The sequence below is a fragment of the Tetrao urogallus genome, assembly GCF_951394365.1.
Source record: "Tetrao urogallus genome assembly, chromosome: 2".
NCBI classification, from domain to species: domain Eukaryota; kingdom Metazoa; phylum Chordata; class Aves; order Galliformes; family Phasianidae; genus Tetrao; species Tetrao urogallus.
In genome coordinates this window covers 79,595,651-79,614,703 of record NC_136814.1, presented here as the reverse complement: position 1 = coordinate 79,614,703, position 19,053 = coordinate 79,595,651, and the positions used below count along the sequence as shown (strand labels likewise).

At 39.4% G+C, this 19,053-nt stretch overlaps 1 protein-coding gene across 2 annotated transcripts in view; it reads right to left on the bottom strand.

Moving 5' to 3' along the window:
• Positions 1–1,485: 1,485 nt before the first annotated feature.
• Positions 1,486–19,053, bottom strand: part of FILIP1 (filamin A interacting protein 1) — a gene marked incomplete at both ends in the record, with an annotated part of 60,841 nt that continues 43,273 nt past the window's right edge. Inside the window, 3 exons of one of the 2 annotated variants that reach the window (XM_079550003.1) lie at positions 1,486–1,526; positions 10,087–10,144; positions 16,201–19,006. In XM_079550003.1, coding sequence (XP_079406129.1) covers positions 1,486–1,526; positions 10,087–10,144; positions 16,201–19,006 — 2,905 coding nt within the window. Of the gene's footprint in view, positions 1,527–9,937; positions 10,145–16,200; positions 19,007–19,053 lie in introns of those variants that run through there. The other variant, XM_079550002.1, reaches the window with a different exon arrangement.

Genomic DNA, 19,053 nt, shown 5'->3' with positions numbered 1-19,053 from the left:
GAGGAGCCAACAGCTCCCATGGTTGGCAAGCAAACCAAACCACAAAGATCAAATTGACTACATACTGCTGCATTATTTCAGCTTCAAAGGTAACTGGCCTACTCTTCTCAGTAGGACACTGAGTTAATGCACTTTTTCTGGCATCCCACATTGCATCTCCTGCAAGCAATACTGTTTTCTCTTCTAAAAAACAGTTTATCCCAGTAGCATTTACAATTTAAATAAGTAGCATTTTAAATATGTGCCAACAACTTGATTAAAAACAATTAATTATGAACTGTATAAGAAAAAAACTCACCCCACAAGGGTTTTATCCAGCTTTACGTGTAGTTCATTCAAACACCATTTTAAGTATAGCTGCCACAGAGCTCTCTGGGTGCTATTTGAAAAGCTGCCAGTGTAAAATGCACAGTTCACCACATGGCATCTCATTTATACAGTTCCATTAGTCTTGCACTGAACAATCTGATCATGTCAAGCAAATGTATCTGCCAATGCAGTGAGAGTACCAGGTTAGAAACAATGATGTCATTAAGCACTTGGTGACAGATCCCTCTTTGTATCACAAACAATATTAGAACCAGTTTTACTACGCACATCACTGTGAGACCGCAGTGGAAAGCAGTCAGAAAAATTAACTTCCAAAGCTGTACATTCTGTCCCTACACACAAAGACACACAAATACTGCCAACTTTAGAAAATTAATTTAAAATTGAAACACTTGATTACATTTGCATAGTTGTGAAAATTTATTAGTTACAGTGTAATGAAAATCAACTTTTTTTTTTTGGTACAGGCATAAGTAAAAACATACATTATATAGAAAAAAATCACAGCTTTAAAAACTGGCTTACATCGTCTAAAATGAGTAAATCTAGTTGTATTTCAAGGCATTGGACTTTATACTTAATTTTATGCCAAACCATCACACAGTGCAAGACATATTCTGCAATAGTAGAAATTCCATACAGCAGTCATCAGAGTATTTAGTCTCACAGAATCGTATGGTAGCAAAAAATTGCGCCGAGTATTTTTCCATTTAAACAGAAAATACTGTTGAAATTATTTTTTCATTTCTTTACATTCTCTCCTCTACAAAAATATCAAATTGCAAATTTAACAGTGTATTCTACAAACAAATGCACCACGGACAACAGGAATTGCAACTTTGGGACAGTTACTTTACAAAGTGTATTAAAAAAATAAATTATATGGCAAACAAAATCAAGCACGTGCCTCAGGCTTTGCAAATAAAAGTGAAATTCAGCTGGCAGAAAGACTGCTTATCTCCCTCTGGCTGTATCAAAATACCGTTCTTAAAGCTCTACCAAGAATACATAAAATCTAATGGAAGCAGTAAATACTCCCATGAATAATCAGTAGCACAAGTGACCCTGGTGTTGATGGTAGAGGGCTTCTACAGTGATCCGTCCAACTGGTAAGGAGGGTAGTGCACACAGAGAGAATACTGGGGTGCTGGTAGCTCATCTAGAGCTCATGCGTAACTGGTGAATGATGACACTCTCTAAAAGAAAAGAGAGCAAAACATTTGGTTTTATGAAACTGGAAATAAATTACAAGTTACTATCATGAAGAACAATTACATTAGCAAAGTGCTTTTTTTTTTTTTTTCTGGAAATACCTTGCAGCCTTTCTCTAACGTCACTGTCTGATAAAAAATGCTCTGTTTAAATGCTGCAATGGGAAACCTAACTAGTACCATGCTAGGGCTCTGGAGCCCTTGGCTCCCACTTCACTGTCAAATCCATCACTTGGAAAAAAAGAATAATACAGCTGAATAAATTGAACCACAGGAACACTAAGGCTCAGCCCCACACCTGAATCCTGTGGAGGACAATTTGGGTATCTTGAATCCTATCTGAGCAAAATCATCAAAAACCTGCTGGCGATTCTGAAGTGGGGTTAAGAAAGAGGTACGTGGGCATTTGTTTTTATCTGAATTTTCCTTAGAATCTGATGCTGCTTTTATTCAGCAAGTCTGCGGAATTTTGCTATTGCCTGGAATATAAATTCCAGCCATATTATGCAAAAGGAAGTATTTGCCTTGTTTTTGAAAGGCCCAATTTAATTTTGTCCTGAGTGTAACACAAGAGCTCTCTGATTAATTTCGAGGTTCTTTTGAAATGCTGGCTCACAGCTTGGCCTTCAGCTTTTCTGTTTAAGTACACTGCTCCAACAGGCAATTTTTAATAGAAGAATTTAGCTATCAGCCAATGACATTATCTCTGAAAATAGGTATTTTGCACACTTCAAATAATATAACTGCACCGATGCTAGCTAGAAGTACAGTAACATGTTTTCATTAATACTCATTTTTTAATTGAAATGTTGTTGGTTTTTTAAGATTCTTTCCTCTCTTAATAGCCTGAAGACTTTTCAGAAAGTATGCAGCCCAAGAAATTGTACTAACCGTGCCATTATCCCCTTAGACATTTCTGTTGACTTTGTCTGCTAATACCTGAAAGGTGCTTAAGTAAGTTACATTAAAAGAAAGGTCACTGCTTTTTGTGTACTCGTTATGCCAGAATGTTGCCACTAGATGGCAGGTTCCAGTTAGGTTTTTTATGTGTGTTGACCGAGAAAAGCACAGCTAAGGCAACATCCAAGGAAATAAGGTGTGGCAAATGAAGTAATAGATTTTCCTACATGAAAGCATTTCATTTTTATATAATTTACATTCAGAAATGATTTTCAGGAATATGTGTGTGCTTATTCTCAGAAATTTGAGCAATTAATATTAAAGAACCGCAAACTATGGCAAGAAAAAATTACAGGCAGAGCTGTTCTCTAACTTCATGCTCTTGAGGAATATTATGCAAAAAGCTGCATTTAATGTCAGATTATAACGTCGAATGAAACCTCCCATTCGTGTCAATGGGAGTCACGTGAATTCTATAGGAAACACTTTTTCTTAATAATCAATTTATTCATAGTTTAATAACGAAATTCTAAAAACTAAATGGACTGTAGAAAATATCATTTTCCTTGTGAATGCTCAATACTGAATGAACAGCAAAAATACAGTTCGTTTCTGAGTCAGCTGTCCTGCAGACTAAACATAATGATTTTTTAAAAAGTCAGAAAAATATTTAAAAAAATATTTTCCAGTTCTAGTATTTACTTGTTCATTTTTTTTTCTCACACTCATTTATATGTATGGACCGGGTTTTTTTTGTTTGTTTGGTTGGTTGGTTGGTTGGTTTTTTTTTCCTAACAATTTATTTTGCATTAAATTGTTACATATAATATGTATATGTATGCATTATGTACACAGAGTCATAGAGAGGTATGGGTTGGAAAGGACATTTAAGACCATTTAGTTCCAACCCTCTTCTATAGGCAGGGACACCTCCCTCTGGACCAGGTTGCTCAAACTACTACATACTACATACTACATACTACATACTACATACTACATACTACATACTGTAGTTACTAGAAGAGGTATTCAAACAGTTATTAAACCGAAACTACAGTAGGGTAGATTTTGTCACAGTTCTGTAGGAGTAACCTCTGTAGGAATATGGTATCTGTAGGATATAATTACATACATTTTTCTAGGCTTTTAGGTCTGAATATTTCAAGGAGCTATCAATTCACTTAAACGCAAATGAAGTTATTTTAATGACAGGAAAAGAGAACAAAGATACATAATAAAAAGGATCAGTCTGATTTCCGTCTCCCCAGTGTAAGCTGGAATATCTCAGAGAAACACAGCATTAGCAACTGGCCTATCAAAAATACCAACTCTCATAATGAAGCACATCAACTGACATTTTAATGTATGTTTAATGTATGCATGTAAGTTTAATTTTTTCTTACAATATATACAAACAAAAAACACCAAATGATACAGAAAGTTGCGCATCCAAGTGACAAAACTAAATCATCTGTCAGTATTTCTATTTTTATAATCCCGTTGAAAAAGAGTTTTTAAAGTGAGGAACCATTCATACCTGAATGATTTGTACCTGAACGATTTGTACCTGAATTTCAGAGCTGACAGCTCTGAATTTGAAAGTAGTTAATCCTCACTGCATCTTCCAAAAAGCTTTGTAAGGGCAGCATAGGTAGTAATGGAGATCAGAAGTTAACATCTTCAGTGAGAAATGTTGAATAGAGGTCTGTCAGAGTATGCTCAGTCAGAATTAAGGGAAAGAAGGTAACTCACACTGATGAAGGGGAGAAAAACATTCCCCTAAGAAAAACATTCCCCTAAATGAAAACAAGTTCAAAAGATGAGCTCATTGAATCTTCTGTCAGCAAACTGCAGGTTTCAAACAGATTCAATGAAGTTGGCCATTGATAGGAACATATAATTGGTCTGAAAATTGTCTTGACTGCTGCAGATTATGCCAAGCACCTGAAACACCACAGGATGGTAGATTGCTTCTTTAAAGACATGACTTTCAGCTTCTGATCAGAATCACAAAATGTTCATGTAAATATTGAACATGTTTTAGAACACGTAGCACATTTCAAGCAGTAACATGATTTGGCATCTAACTGGCATGAATCAGCATATTCATGTGACTTCTGAGAGTACTCAAATGCAACTAATTGCTATGGTGATGTATATTCTATGGGCATATTAAGAAAAGTAACAAAAGTGTTTTGTGCTTTTTGAGGAACCACATTAATGGGTGTCACAAAAAGGAAAAAAAAGTGGGCAAAATAAATAAGAATCTGTTTTTCTTCTACTGTTTACTTAGTATGTTTAACAATATGAGAAAGCTCCTCTAAAACATTAGAGATGAAGTTTTGTGCTCCCTCATTTTCAGTCATACTTTGACTGAAAGAGCAAACATTGCTCTGCTCATGACCACATTAGCAATACTCATCCAGTAACAGCATTCAGGTGACAGGATCTAATCTTGAAAATGCAGCAGAAAACTTTGTGGTGGGTCTAGAACCAAAATCTCACACATCAGTGCATGCTGATCTGTATCTTGTCATGGATGCGTTGGCTCCTCTCCTGTTCTCCTGTCGCTCTACCTAAGCCTTATGGGCTGGGTATGGCTATGTCAGCCAGAACAAATAATTTCTCCACTTCTTATTGAAGCATAACCAAAATAAAAATGTTCATCTGTTCCTAGTGAGTCTGAACTTCGACCGTTTTAGCACTAGCATGGGTACAAGGGAAAAAGCTGATGTCAGAATTTAGGTGCATGCTAACCTTTTTTTATGTTGCAAATATGGATGTAGATTAGTTAACATCTATTACTGACTTATTTTCTGATTTAAAGAGATGAGGACAGAGATTGCAGCAAGAGATGTTCAGATTAGATACGGTATGTTGAGCAGGAATGCAGAGTACAGTGCTGTAACTTCTGAATCCCGCCGTTCCTCTGCGCATTAGGTGTCTTGCTAAGCCTTGCCAGAAGCTCCTTCCTCTTTTTGGCACTCACAAAGCAGCAGCCATCTCATGAAAAGAGTAGCAGATCAGGCCCTTTCTCTCAATATCCTGAAAATATTTGAAATGCTTAAAAGTCAATGAAAGAAATGGAAATTTTCATTTGCACAGATAGTCCATGTTAAGAGCAGTATTTCGTAATGTGGGCGCTATGGGTTGAGATTTTGCTTGTGTCTGATGGGATTCAAATCTGTACTTCCTCTCTTTCAAACAGCACTGTATTTATCATTGTTATTCTGAGTGCATTTTGCTATTGAAACTCTTCCACTTCACTGAAAAAATCAATACAGGGAAAAAGGAAAGGGAGAGAAAGAATGAGCATCAGTAATTCCTGGTGATCACCTGGGCAGAGGAAGCTGGTTTTCTGCACTGTAACCCAGTCATGGTAAAATACGCATAAAGAAACCCCGTAAATAAAGGCCCGATTAATTTCCTATGGATTTATGTCTGACAGTTTGATTCTTTGGTGCTTAGTAAAATCTGAGGTCTGAAAAAAGCTTGTCCTTGTGGCATTTCTGACATCACTCTCTTGTGTTTGTTCTTTGATGTTGCTTGAAGGTGAGCTCATGCTGCATTCTTTCACACAGTGGGGTTCTGCTAAGGTCTTGCTCCTCTTCTCAGTCACCCTTTTCATTAAACGTGAAGAACTTCTTATTCTGGGGACCTCTGTTGCTTTGTCAGGTTTGGCCAAAACTGGTGGATGTGTTCAATGTCATTCATTGACAGAGGACAGATGGAGGGATGGATAAACACAGACATTTCATCTTAGAAGCCTTCTTTTCACAGAAGGCCAGGCTTAAAAGCAGCCTTTGGATCAGGGACCTGAATCTAGGGGAACTTCCCCCATACTTCAATATCCTGATCACTCAACCACTCTTTTGTTTCTGCTCAATGAATACGGAACTCCTCCATGCAGAACAGCACAGCCTTTACAGAAGGGAACGAGAATGCCATCGTCAGTCTCTCAACTGTCAGTGCTTGCTGAATTTGGTGGAGCTGATTGGAATTACCTCAGGAACTGCTGAGAAGAGGGTCCTGACTCATGCCTTTGAAGGACAGGTTCAATCAAAAGCTTGTTAAAATAAGTAGCACTACTACATATCCCTGTGGTATGTGATCTATTAGGAGATTAATGATTCTACAACCACTTTAAAACAGCTACTGGTTTCCCACACCTTCTCCCTTTCTTTTTCTGGCCCAAGAGCTTGCATTTAGGCTAGGTTAAAATTAGACTTCATGTCTGTTGCTAGATTCCTTTTAGTTCAGATCAGTTCTCCAGGCAAGTTGAAACACTTGTGACAACTCATGGGTCAACCAGATGGAAGTCAGTATTATCTCGGGTTGGAATTGCCAAGGACAAGACTACAACTTCTGACTCTGGTGGTTGGTTATGTCCTGACTTTGAATGACCATGAAATTGTGGCTTTATTGTTGATTTTATGTCCTAAAAGGACATGAATACCTAGAATCTGGATTTCAGTTAGGTTCGGAGATTGCGCTTCTAGGGCCACAACACTGGTAGGCAAGTGCAGCAGCAGAACGTCAGGTAGATCTTCAGCATGTCTCTGGTGCTCAGACAATACAAGGAAAGCTGGGAGCTGAACTGGAGCATTATGGACTCTATTTAGACTTGGTTGTCTAAATCACCCTTTGGAGCTGACCTACTGAACAGAGAACCTTACTATAGTCACTAAAAATAGTCTTCAGATTCAGAAGAAATTCAAATAAAATAAAGACAGTTAAGTTTCAACTTTGAAGACTTCTGAACTACAGGCTTTCCTTTTTTTAAAAATAATAATAATAATAAAAGTATCATTACCTTACATTCTTTCTGCCTTTACAAAACAAGAATCTCAGCTCAGTCAAAACATGTTAGAAATGCTGAATACAACAAAATACATATCTGTAGCTAACAGTCAAACTAGTTGCCTGATTCCAACTCTTCAATTCTGCTGGGTTGGCTATGGAGCAAACGTTCTTTTTTTTTTTTTTTTTTTTTTTTTTTTTTGTTCCCAGGAAAAATAACAGCATTCTTGGTCTGACCTGTCTGGAATTTCTCAAATCTGTCTCATATAATCCTTCTGACTCCATAGAGCAGTTCCTAGCTTGTGTCTGCAGTACTGGTTCAGCTGTGCTAATTTGTGTGTGTCTTGGATTTCAGGTACTGTAAGTCTGGCTTATTTCTTCAGGTGAATTAGTTTCTCAGATCTTAGGCAAAACAAACCATTTTTTCAACCACAGGCACACTTAGAACATTGCCCTGGGTAAGGCAATGTTAAGTTAACTAAGGAATAGCTCGTTTCTTTGAAAAAAGGATATGAAAAGGAAGGCTTAAGCCAGCTGTAGTTCATCACTGTAACCACATTAGCTTGGGGCTCATGTTTGCAGCATTATTTAAATGATTGTTTTGAACTAAAGATTTGTTTGAGTGCCAGTGTTTAGAGGGTCTATCCAGCTAAAAGCTCTTAATAAGTTTTCTTCAAACATCTGCTTAAAAGTCTCTGTTACAAATAGAACAGTAAGATCTCAGTAACCATTTACTGTCAGACTGAGGCTTTTAACCTATAACAATTAGTTGAGAGGGTCTGATGCACTTCTGGAATGGTAACTCATATCGCTTGATAATTCCAGTTTCCAAGTTTTATCTGAAATAGTGAGAATTGAGTGCTATGAAAAATTTGAATCTGATTTCCAGGTGCCATAGGAAACAGAGCCTTAAAATTAGCAGGTACTGAAGGTGCTGCACAGATGGAGAAAAGGAAGTCTATTTCTTTTTCTATGTGACAGCAGCTTTCGTATCACAGACAAAATGTCCTTCACGTTAATAATAAAATGTCAGCTGTATTCTGGGATAATGGCCATATCTGGATCTTAAATTGGAGAGCACTGCAAAGTGCAGACTGAAGATTAAGCACTGTTTGGATTGAATATAATTTTGTCGACCTTTTGTGGCAGATTCTTCTATCAAATTTCTTCTCTCAGACAGAAAGCTATTTAATATTTCACACACTGGTGCATTTTCCTTTCCGTGAATTGTATTTATTATTTATTGGTAGTCTTCCTGCTTTTCCTTCTGAAAGCTATTCCTAACCAGTCCTTTACAGCTTTCTGTAGTGGTTGAGGTAAACAAGCTTTAAAACCAAAATTTATCAGTCTGCTCAGTTTCTTTTTTTTGCAACTTTCTTCTGTGCAAATTGATCACTTAAAGGAAATGCCCTTTAATAACTTTAGCGTTATTAAATAAATCACTGTAACAATCATCAGTATCCACACCATTTCCATGCTGGAACAATTCCTTAAAACATGCTTAAAAATGCAAACATACAAATGAAGAAACCAAAAAGAGAGAAGAAGAAAGATGAATCTCCATGGTACTCTGAGGCAGTCTGTACTTAACACAAAATACTTCAAACAAGTGAGAACTGACCATAAAGGAGATCATAGAGACCTTTTTTCTTTCCCTGACCATACTTGGAGTATCTCTTTAGGTAGCAACTGCTACCATCAGTAATCTGTGTTGACACTCCCTCTAACACATAAGGATGCTTGACAGCTCAAGTTTATCTACAGAGCACAAGTCCATCTAACAAGAAAAACTGCAAGCCCAGTGATGTCAACTAAATAGCTTCATAGATTTTCATGGTTTTTGGAGCATGCACAAATGGACTGTATTGACTGTAGTCAGATCAATGTTCCTCTAAGGTTTTTTTTTTAAAGACTAAACACCTTTAGGCCTACTTCCTTCATCTAACCCCAGAGCTGGCAGTCTAAGCCACAGAAGAGAGACTCAGCTGTAAGCACTAACTACAAGTGTATTAAAGGTCTTGAAGAAATACATAGCTGTTTAGTGCTGCTGCTGCCTAAATTGTGCAACCTCCCCATTCCCCTGAATTTTGTCACTGCCTTGAAAAAGAAGCACAGGTGAGAAAAGCTGATCTACAGGAGAAATTCCTAGATACAAGGCTGGTCACAACCTGTGGTCCCTTCTTTCTGCCTCTGCTGTATGTGAGACGCTAGCTTTTATTGAAATAAAAGCTCAGGTCCCTAGGTACCACAGCATCTAAAAAATGTGGTTATAAGCAGGTGCTCCACACAGAAGCCAGGACAGAAAGTGATCTGTTATGATGGAAGACAGTTATTTAAAAGTGATCTTCCTTCAGTCCATTAAAAAGTTACCAAGTCAAGCATTAAGAATTCCTAGGCTGGATTAATAACTTGGTGAAGTTGCCCATTCTCACTTCCCAGGCTGAATGTATTCCTGATGTACACTGCCTTTTCGATGGTTCTTTTCCTCCTTCAATAAGAAAACAAAAGGATGTTGTTTACTCAAGTAAGTAAAGGATGTTGATTACTCAAGTAGTCATCACACACACTCATTAGTTGGTTGTGAGTGACAGGTGAAGGGCTTCGTTAGTATGGACAATCATGAACAACTCCACAGACAGGGGGCTGTAGTTCATGGTAGCAGTAACAGCTGCAGAACATACCCCCTGAACCTGCCATCAGCCCTGACCCCCGCCCAGGGAGCCAGAGCCACTGGCTGAAGATTTCTTCAGTTCTATTTTCATAGACTGAGTCTCGGCACGAGGCTCGAATTTTGTCACATTTCCTGCTCCTGAGGCTGCCACTACTGGCTTTCCTGCTTTCATACCTTTTGACACGGGAATACGGGTGGGTGTAGGTCTCAGGGATGACCCATCCTGTGCTGTCTGCAAAAGAGTCACACAGAGAGAGAAATGACATGAACTGAGGACTTCCTCTTCTCACATATTCTCATATATTACACTTTTTACAGTTTCTTCATTTACTACTCAAGAAACAATGTCCTAAATCATGCCTATCGGCAAATGAACGTTCACATTTGAAATGTATCTGCAGCAAATACCACTAGAGCAGGGCCAAAGGTAGAAAATCAGAGTTAAACTAGTCTTCCAGAGCGGGGGACCAGCATTTTAGATCAAGATGTCATAAGGATGAGAATCCCTGCAAATCTCTGATTCTGCAGCACACCACAATGCAGGGCTCTGAGCCAAGGCCAAGCTGTCAGACAGGCACAAGATTAGCATCACACGCGCACACTGATGAGCACAGGCCCTCAAAATAGAATAGCCACATAAGGCTAATTTGCTAATTGCCATATTTTCAGAGCTGGGACAAACTCTCTCAGTCACATAAATAAAATTGAACTTTGCTTCCCCTAGTTCAGTGGGCCATGGCTGGGGCTGGTTGTTTCTGCACTGGGAAGTACAGGGGTAGAAGGAAGCAAATAGGGTCAAAACAGAGCCAAGATTTGGATTTCCCTTTCCTGTTGCTGTAGGAGAAAGGATGTGGGAAAGAATTCTCCTTCGGGAGTCACAGCCACAGCTTGCTGACCTCTGGCAAAGGCAAAGCTTGCCAGGGCTACCTCAAGGCAGGGCAGACACAGCCATTCTACCAGCTCAGTCTTGGCAACAACCTCCCTAGCACTCTTATACTCAAGTTTGTGCACTTCAGAAGAATAAACCAGAGCTCAAAACAATTTTAATGTTTCTTTATTTTGGAGAGAAGCCAGCTGAGGACCCAGTCCCCTGCCTGGAGCTGGCAGATCTAACACCATGCCAGCCACAGATCTGTGCCCAGCTAGAGTTCCAGTCACAGGCCATGAGGCCTCCTACAGCTCTGGGAATGGCAACCCATATCCATGTTTAGGCAACTGAATTTCACTCTGTAAAGATACAAGGAGCACTAGGATGGGACAAAAAGATTCAAAGAAGATAACACATCTTTTCTGTCCAGATAATGTTGGCCAGAACTGGAAGCTACTCCTTACAGACCATGATCTAAAAGAAATACTTGTAATTATGACAGTTCCGAGAGAAAAATGTCTTTTACCTTCTGCAGCATGCAATATAGACACAAATGTTAACAGTGAAAACTTGTGCATCTCTGTTGCAAGTCAAGTTTGTCTTTTTAATTTTCAGATAATCAATAAAGACCTTTCTCATTTCTCACAAATGAGAACACCTTTCATAAGATTCAGAAATCCTAGCTAGAACTACCTGATAAATGACTAAACCTTGCAACTTACAGCATATAAACAAAATAAATTTCTGAAGAAAATTGGATTAGAGGACCAGATCGATTCCAACACATATTCATTTACTTTAGAGTGTTTTTTAAAAACGCTCCACAAAAAAGCATTCTCTCTCACAGTATTTCCAGCCGGTAGCATCAGAGCCGTCTGTCTGCACCCTGAGTATTCAAAGGAAAACTATTCCTTAATCTTCTAAGAACAGTTCAAACCCCTATGTGTACACACACACACAAAAAAAAACACAATTGGAAAACTTGAATGCTGTCTGCCTGGCAGGCAGGAAGCCATTTTCAATAACTAAAAGCAACATTTACAATAGTAGTCTGAAGGCTAATATGGAACTCACATGTAGATGTCAAAACAAGTTAGGCCCATACAATTCTGTAGGGCAAAACATGCAAATGCATTCCATCAGCCTTGGAAAATATGTCAACATCCCAGGGAACCCAAATGACAAACATCTTGTGCTCCCTGAAAGAACTCCACAGTCTGTAAACATGAGGCAATCAAATGAAGTAGCTGGAATCCCAGGCATTTCTTCAGCTTTATTCGCATGTAAATTATTAACGAAGGATTTGGGTGCTTTCAAGTTACTCATTTCAAGCCTAAATCGCTGGAAATCACTGTGAAAAGAACTCCAACTGGCTTTAATTTTTTTTTAGTTTCCTTCATTATGGCATACAAACATGTTGATTCTATGGAAGCTAATGCCCACTTTGCAGACAGCTGCAAGAGCATTTTGTGTTTGTTAAGCCAAGGAAAACAGCACAAATGTAGCTCTTCTGCAAGTCGTCTCCTTTGGCAGAGTAGCAGTGGAAGCAGGCAAGGGACACGTTTCTCTACAGCAACGTCTGAGGCAGAAAACACATACAAACGTCTGCCTCTTGGTGATTCCTCCCAAGAGCCAACCTGCAAGCAATCCCCTCCAGCCCCGTGTGTTCTTAGGCTGTATCTTTTCTTCTGGTTGATGCAGGAGTGCTCTCAATTCTGATGCAGCCAGCAGGGATCGCTTCACAGGAAGGCAGGGTGAAGTTACCAGGCTCAGAGCTGGCTATATGTGCTACTGGAACACTACAGTCGGCTTTACTGTACTTGATGGATACACAGAAGGAGAGAGAGTATTAATGTATGTGATCGCTTTTGGAATATTTTGATAACAAAGGTGTGTTTTCAGCATTTGTTCTTGATCAGATCAGAGACCAGCTTGCCCTAGACAGAAACAGTCCAATTCCCTGGCTGACATAAAAGCATCTACTGCAACTTGAGATGCTGTGGGCTATTCAAGCTATCTGCACAGGGCCAGGTGATATAAGGGGATGTAATGAGACCTCTGATAAAGCAGCGGGAAGCTAGGTAGGGTACTTGAGAGTGCTTAAAATAACACAAAGGAAGTATGTTTAGGTGACTAAATCATGAAAGGCAGTTACCAACAACTGGAAGCTTAGGGGTAGGTTTGGGTTTTGAAATCCAAGTGGCTATGGTTATATGTTAAACACTGAATTCAGTCTAACTGGGGTAGCCTCCATCACATCAGCATGGGACTGAAGGATGCAACAGAACTCCTGCCTTGGAGGTCCAGGGAATCTAAACAGAGGCTGTAAGAAGGGGACAGACTCTTCAGTGGAGTCTGTTGTGATAGGAAAATGGGTAATGGCTTCAAAAGAGAGCCTCTAAAAGAGAGGAGCATATGAAGAAAAGGTTTTTTACAGTAAAGGTGATGAGGCATTAGAACAAGTTGCCCCAAGATGTGGTGGGTGCCCCATCCTTGAAGACATTTAAGGCAAGACCAGGCTCTGAGCAACCCGATTTATCTGTAGATATCCCTGTTTATTACAGGGCAGTTGGACTAGATGAAATTTAAGGGTCCTTTCCAGCTCAAATGAGACTGTTATTCTATGAAGTACCCCAAAACATTGAGGCCCTACTCAGAGAAGCCAGTGAGTTCAGATGCCAGGGGAGACAGTCACAGAGAGGTACCTCTTTTGATTGATCTTTTTGGTTGACTGCTCAAAATCTTTCCAACTTACTTTCAGGTGCCTGGTATTTCTTTGGACTGTGGTCCCCTTTTCTCTATGTCAAAACTGTCACAGACAGAAGGCCTAACTAAGAGAGACAGAAAACTGCAGCTACTCTACCGTACAGTTTGCTGTTAATCAACAGTAGTATCCCTCAACTTCCCATCTGCTCCACCATGAAGCCGCTGTCTCTGGTTTTGGATTTTTGGGCACAGACACCACAGGCTGAACCTTGAACAGCACCACATGTGCACTCTAGAATTACTTTCACCTGCAGTACTAAAGATAACTCTATAAATTAAAATTGGAAAATGAGTTAAATGTTTTCAAATATAAAAATAGTAACTCCAAACTTGTAGTGACAGATGAGAGCTAGAAATTTCAGAATTCCCCTTTGTACTGAATTAGGATATTGTAAAAGCTACCTTGTAAGAGAAGAGGTAAGAAAAAAAAGCAAAAGCAATGAGCTGAGAATGCAGCTTTGTTTCAGTTTGTCTTCTTTGATTTTATGAGTTCATACCCTCAAAACATTACCAATGTTGGTTTCTTCGAAGGTCAGTAAGTGATTACACCTTGTTTTTCCTGACCAGGGGTGTTGCAGGTGTTTATAAATCAGCCATTTGCAAAACAGATGGTGAATCTACAACTTCTGTTTTTTTCAGAGGTTAAGGAGGAAAAAGTACAGTTGAGTTTGTTAGAAGTTCCCTGTTAATCTGACATGGGCCTTAAAATACAAAGGAAAGCATAAGATAAAATAAATCATATGGTTGAGCCATTCCCTTACATTCCAAATCAGGGATGAAGTGATGAAAGAAACTATTTTAGCCAGATGAAAACAAAAGAAAAAATGTTTTGTCTGCCACAGTCCAGTGCATCACCACAGAAGAGTCAACCATCTAGTAAAAAAGAATGGGGAATTCTCAAAAAAAGGTTTTCCAAACTTCTGAGAGACAAAGGAGTTTATAAGTGAATTAACTTGAGACTTTAAAAAATGAGCAGTTGGTTGTAGTATACAGAAGTCCCTGTAAAACATCTCCAATGTTGAGCAGAGATTGCACATGCAATCCCAAATAGATCAGCATGGCAAATGCAGGTTTCTATGAGTCATTGGCCTTAAATGGGAATGGCAGCATCTCTCTAGAAGCGTAGAAGTGCTTCCGTATCTTTGAAGGTACTTTAAATACATTTTGACATTTCAGCTTGGACTGAGATGACTAAAGCATATGTTACCTGAGTCTACTCCTCAATGACATGGGCAAATGAACAGGGCATGACTGTTCAGTATTTGTCAAGCTAAAAGAAAGAGACTGTAACCAACTAAGGTATTGCAATAAAAGGTAACAAACAAAAAACCAGCATTTTTCTACAGCCCACAGAGAAATTCACTGCCCTATGATCTTGTGGAAACAACAGAATAAGCAAGTTCAAAACACAGAATAGATAGAAGAAAACTCTACCACAGTCTGTTAAACACAAAGGTGGCTACAGGCTCTGGTTCAGAAAGAAATACTCACCTACTGCCAAAAACTGGGAACAGACACTGGGGAAAACATTACTCTCTGTTTATCCACTTAAAATAATCTTACCCTAACTGCTACAGGCAGCTAAATAAGCTTTTGGATTAATACAGTACTGCTGCTTTTGTATGTTGGTCAAATTCTTCTTTCCCAACTAAAACATTGCAAAATGATGTTGAAGTCCTAGTAAATCTTAAGGGAGGGACAGGACTATCAAAAAAGGGAACCAACATAGACAGAAAGCAGCAAAAAATGTGGTAGTGAAAGCACTTAGAAAAGCTGGTAACGTTGATGGGACAGAAAGAACTTTGGTATTCACTGGCAAGAGACTTGGAGCACAAAACAATGGTACCAGGTCTGGCTGTTCATTTCTACAGAGTCCAGTATTACAGCAGATGTTAATTAAGTTATAAATGTAATTATATTCTACCAAAGAAATATCAGCCTGCACTATTAGATGCTAAGGACTTTCCAGCTGGGCCAAAAACCACTAAGAGTATTATCAGAAGTCAGAATTTGTACTTAGCAGAAATTGCTGTCATCTTTATCATTCTTTGTCTATTTCTCACTTGGAATTTTACAGGACTTCCATTATATTCAGTAGCTTTGCATGGACTTCCTTTCAAAGTTATTCTTTTGGGAGCTAATGCCAAAAGTATATTTAGGGGCACTTATAAACAGGAAGAAGCCCAAATTTTTACATGAGCAGATAGTGATAGGACAACATGGAACAGTTTAGAACTAAAAGAGGTAAGATTTAGGTTAGATAATAGGGAGAAATTCTTTACTCAGAGGGTAGCAAGGTGCTGGAACTGGTTGCCCAGAGAAGCATTAAAAGCCAGGATGGGTCCCTGAGCAGCCTGATCTGGTGGGGGCAGCTCTGCCCACAGCATGGGGTTGGAACCAAGTGGTCTTTAAAGTCCCTTCCAAACCAAGCCATTCTGTGATTCTGTATCATTGTCCAATGCTGGCATAAAATTACCCATTTCCATCATAGGCAAATTCAGATCTTATAGCTAAGCTTATATCTGAAACACATGTATGGCAGCCTAGAGTTTCTCCTCTTCCCACTCATGCTTTCCCTTTTGGTGTCTTAATCCCAAACTATGCTCTCCCTTCTCCTGACCATGAAGGTTACAAAATGGGACTGTGCTGCTTACCACGGACTGCGTTCCTCGTGTGGAGGACGTAGTTACAGGTGTTATAGTGATAGTACTTGTCACCTTGCTTGCTGCAGGCCGCGAGGACAGGTTGTTCCTGGGTGACCGTAGGACAGTACCAGTGACAACTTCTTTTTCAGCTGCTATGTTCACTGGTCGGACTGTTATCACAGGACTTGCACCATCTGGTGCAGCACCAGGAGAGCGCTTAAACTGGGAACCCAAATGGATGTGGATTTTGTTGTCTTCTGTTGTAATAATATTGGCGTTGGTGTTGTATTTACGGATTGGAGATGGGACAGTTTGCTTTTCTGGTGTTACTTTGAAAACAGCCCTTCCCATGGTCATGTCTTGTGACTGCGGAGAAACAGAGATTTCTGCTGGTGCTGCGGATGTTGATACTGTCATAATCTGAATTGGTGATGTGGGTCTGTCAACGAAAGGTACTCTACCTCCCTCTGGAGACTTTTCTCTGGAGAATGTCGTTATAGTGACTGGAGACATGGAACGGTCAGGGCCCAATGGACTTTCACTGCCTTTTCCTTTTGAAGGCATAATATTTGGAGAGGGAATGATGGTTATCCGTGGCTTCTGATTTCCCAAAGTAGGAATGACAGTGGTACTTGAAAAGAATTCCTCTGAGGTTGGGCTGGTTATTTCCAAAGTAGCTGTGCTGTTCTCATGGTCTGGTGTCACCCGAATATGAAGAGGCTGACCCTGCTTTGGTGAAAGGACAACCTCCCCGGGATGTGCTGTGCCACTGTGGGCTCGGGCTCCTTTGTCTGGAGTTGCCTGAGCCCCATGTTCCCTCTTTCTCATCCACGGTATCCAAGATTTCCTCATCGCAAGTTCATTTGCTGCTGGAGGGTATCTCTCAAGAACTGAAGAACGCTCCATGGGTTTTTTCAGACCCACCTGTCGCAGATTGCTCATTATGTGGTTCTCCTCCTGGAAGGATTTCTGTATAAACACAGCTGGAGTTTCTTCTTCTGCTGCTTCACTGCTCACAGCATCTGTTTGCACACCTGTGGATGTCACAGGAACATCAACCATTCTTCGTCCATTTATGCTGGGCCTCAGAGCGCGGCTGTAACGCTTAGAAAGTTCTAACTCTCTCGTTAAATTCAGAACTTCCTGCCCCATGCTCTTGTTTTTATTTTCTTCTTCTATAAACCTTTGCTGCAAAACTGAATAATCCACTTGGAGCTGAGAAAGCTGGTCTTCTTTGTTCATCAGTTCATGAATTTTTTCCTTAAGAGCTTGAACTTCTGCTTTCAAATCTCTGCTTTTAGCCTCTTCCAGACGAAACCTGTGCCTCAACTCTGCCTCCTGGCTCACTGCTTCACCTTTTTCTATTGCTTTGTTTTTGGCAATCTGGAGCTTCATCTCTTCCAGCTGTTGAGAAAGTAAGTTAGCTTTATCTTGCTCAGTCCTAAATTTCTGCTCTAGCTGATCGTATTCATCTTCTGTCTTCATCAAATCTCCTTCAACCACTTCCAATTGTTTGAGCCGTTTTTTCAGTCTTTCAATTTCAATAGTGAGTTCCTTAATCTTGTTGTCCTCCTGACAGCCATGCTCTGGTCCTTTTCTGGCTCGACCTCTTGTAATTTCTCTCTCCACTTCCTCCATACCATCAATTCTTTTCTTTAACAGATCAAATCGACAGCTCAGTTCTGAGGACTTTTCTTCTTCACTTTTCAGTTTAACAACTAACTCATCCCTTTCTTTCGTCAAAACAGACACCTTTTCCTCCATTTCTGATTTCAGTTTCAAAAATTTCTTACTTTCTTCTATCAGTTTCTCTGTTACATCCATAACTTTCCCTTGTTCAACTTTAAAATTCTTGTTTAGACCCTCAACTCTTTTTTCTTCCTGCTTTATTTTTTCCATCATATTTTTCCGTTCATCAACCAACATTACAGTAAATGACTTCAGCTTTGTTAGGTCATCTTTTAAGCTTATTTCAGCTTTTTCCAACTTGCTTTCTGATGCCTCAAGGTCTTTCACTCGAGTCTTCACCAGTTCCAATTCATTTATCAAATCCTTAGTTAAATTCTTCTCTTTCTCCAAGTTTAAGTGTAGCTGAGTGCATTCAGACTTACTTTTACTGAAAGCCTCTTCCAGTTTCTCTAGTTCTGACATTCTCTTCTGCAACTTTTCCACTTCAAGTTTCAACTCTTTGTTATGGTGCTCTTCCTCTTGCAGTTTATTTTTCAGCTCTTTACACTGGGATTCGGTTTTTGTGATCTCTTCATCTTTTCCCTCCATTTCAAGTACACGCTTGCGGAGGTTTTCAACTTCTGCCATTAAACTAGAGTTCCCACATTCCCCTTTTGCTATTTTATCTCTTAGTTCCTGAAGTTCCTCCTCAGCTTTTTGAAGACTTCTGTTTGTTTCCTCTAGCTCCTCTATTCTGCGAGTCAACCCAACCAATTTGAGCCTTAGCTGTCTGTTATGTGACTCCTGATTAGCCAGTTTAGCAGTCATCTCCTCATGTTCCTGAGAAAATGACGATGTTTTGTGTTCAAGTTCCGTTTCTAACCGCATCAGCTTTTGTCCATCTTCTTTTGCTTTTGCAGTAACAATTTTAAGCTTTTCTTCTTCTTCCTTTAGTTTTTGATTTAAATCTTGTATTTTCTGGCTTTGTTGATCAAGTTGTTCAATATGCATTTGTCTCTCATCCACCAGCATGAGTGCAAATGATTTGAGCTTGACTAGTTCTTCTCTTAGTTTATTGAGTCTCTTTGTGTGTTCTTTCTCCTTTCGGGCTTGATAGATCTTCTCCTGCTCAAGAAGTTTCTTCAATCTGAAACAAGTTAGAACAAATGGATTAAACTACAATATGTGTGTATT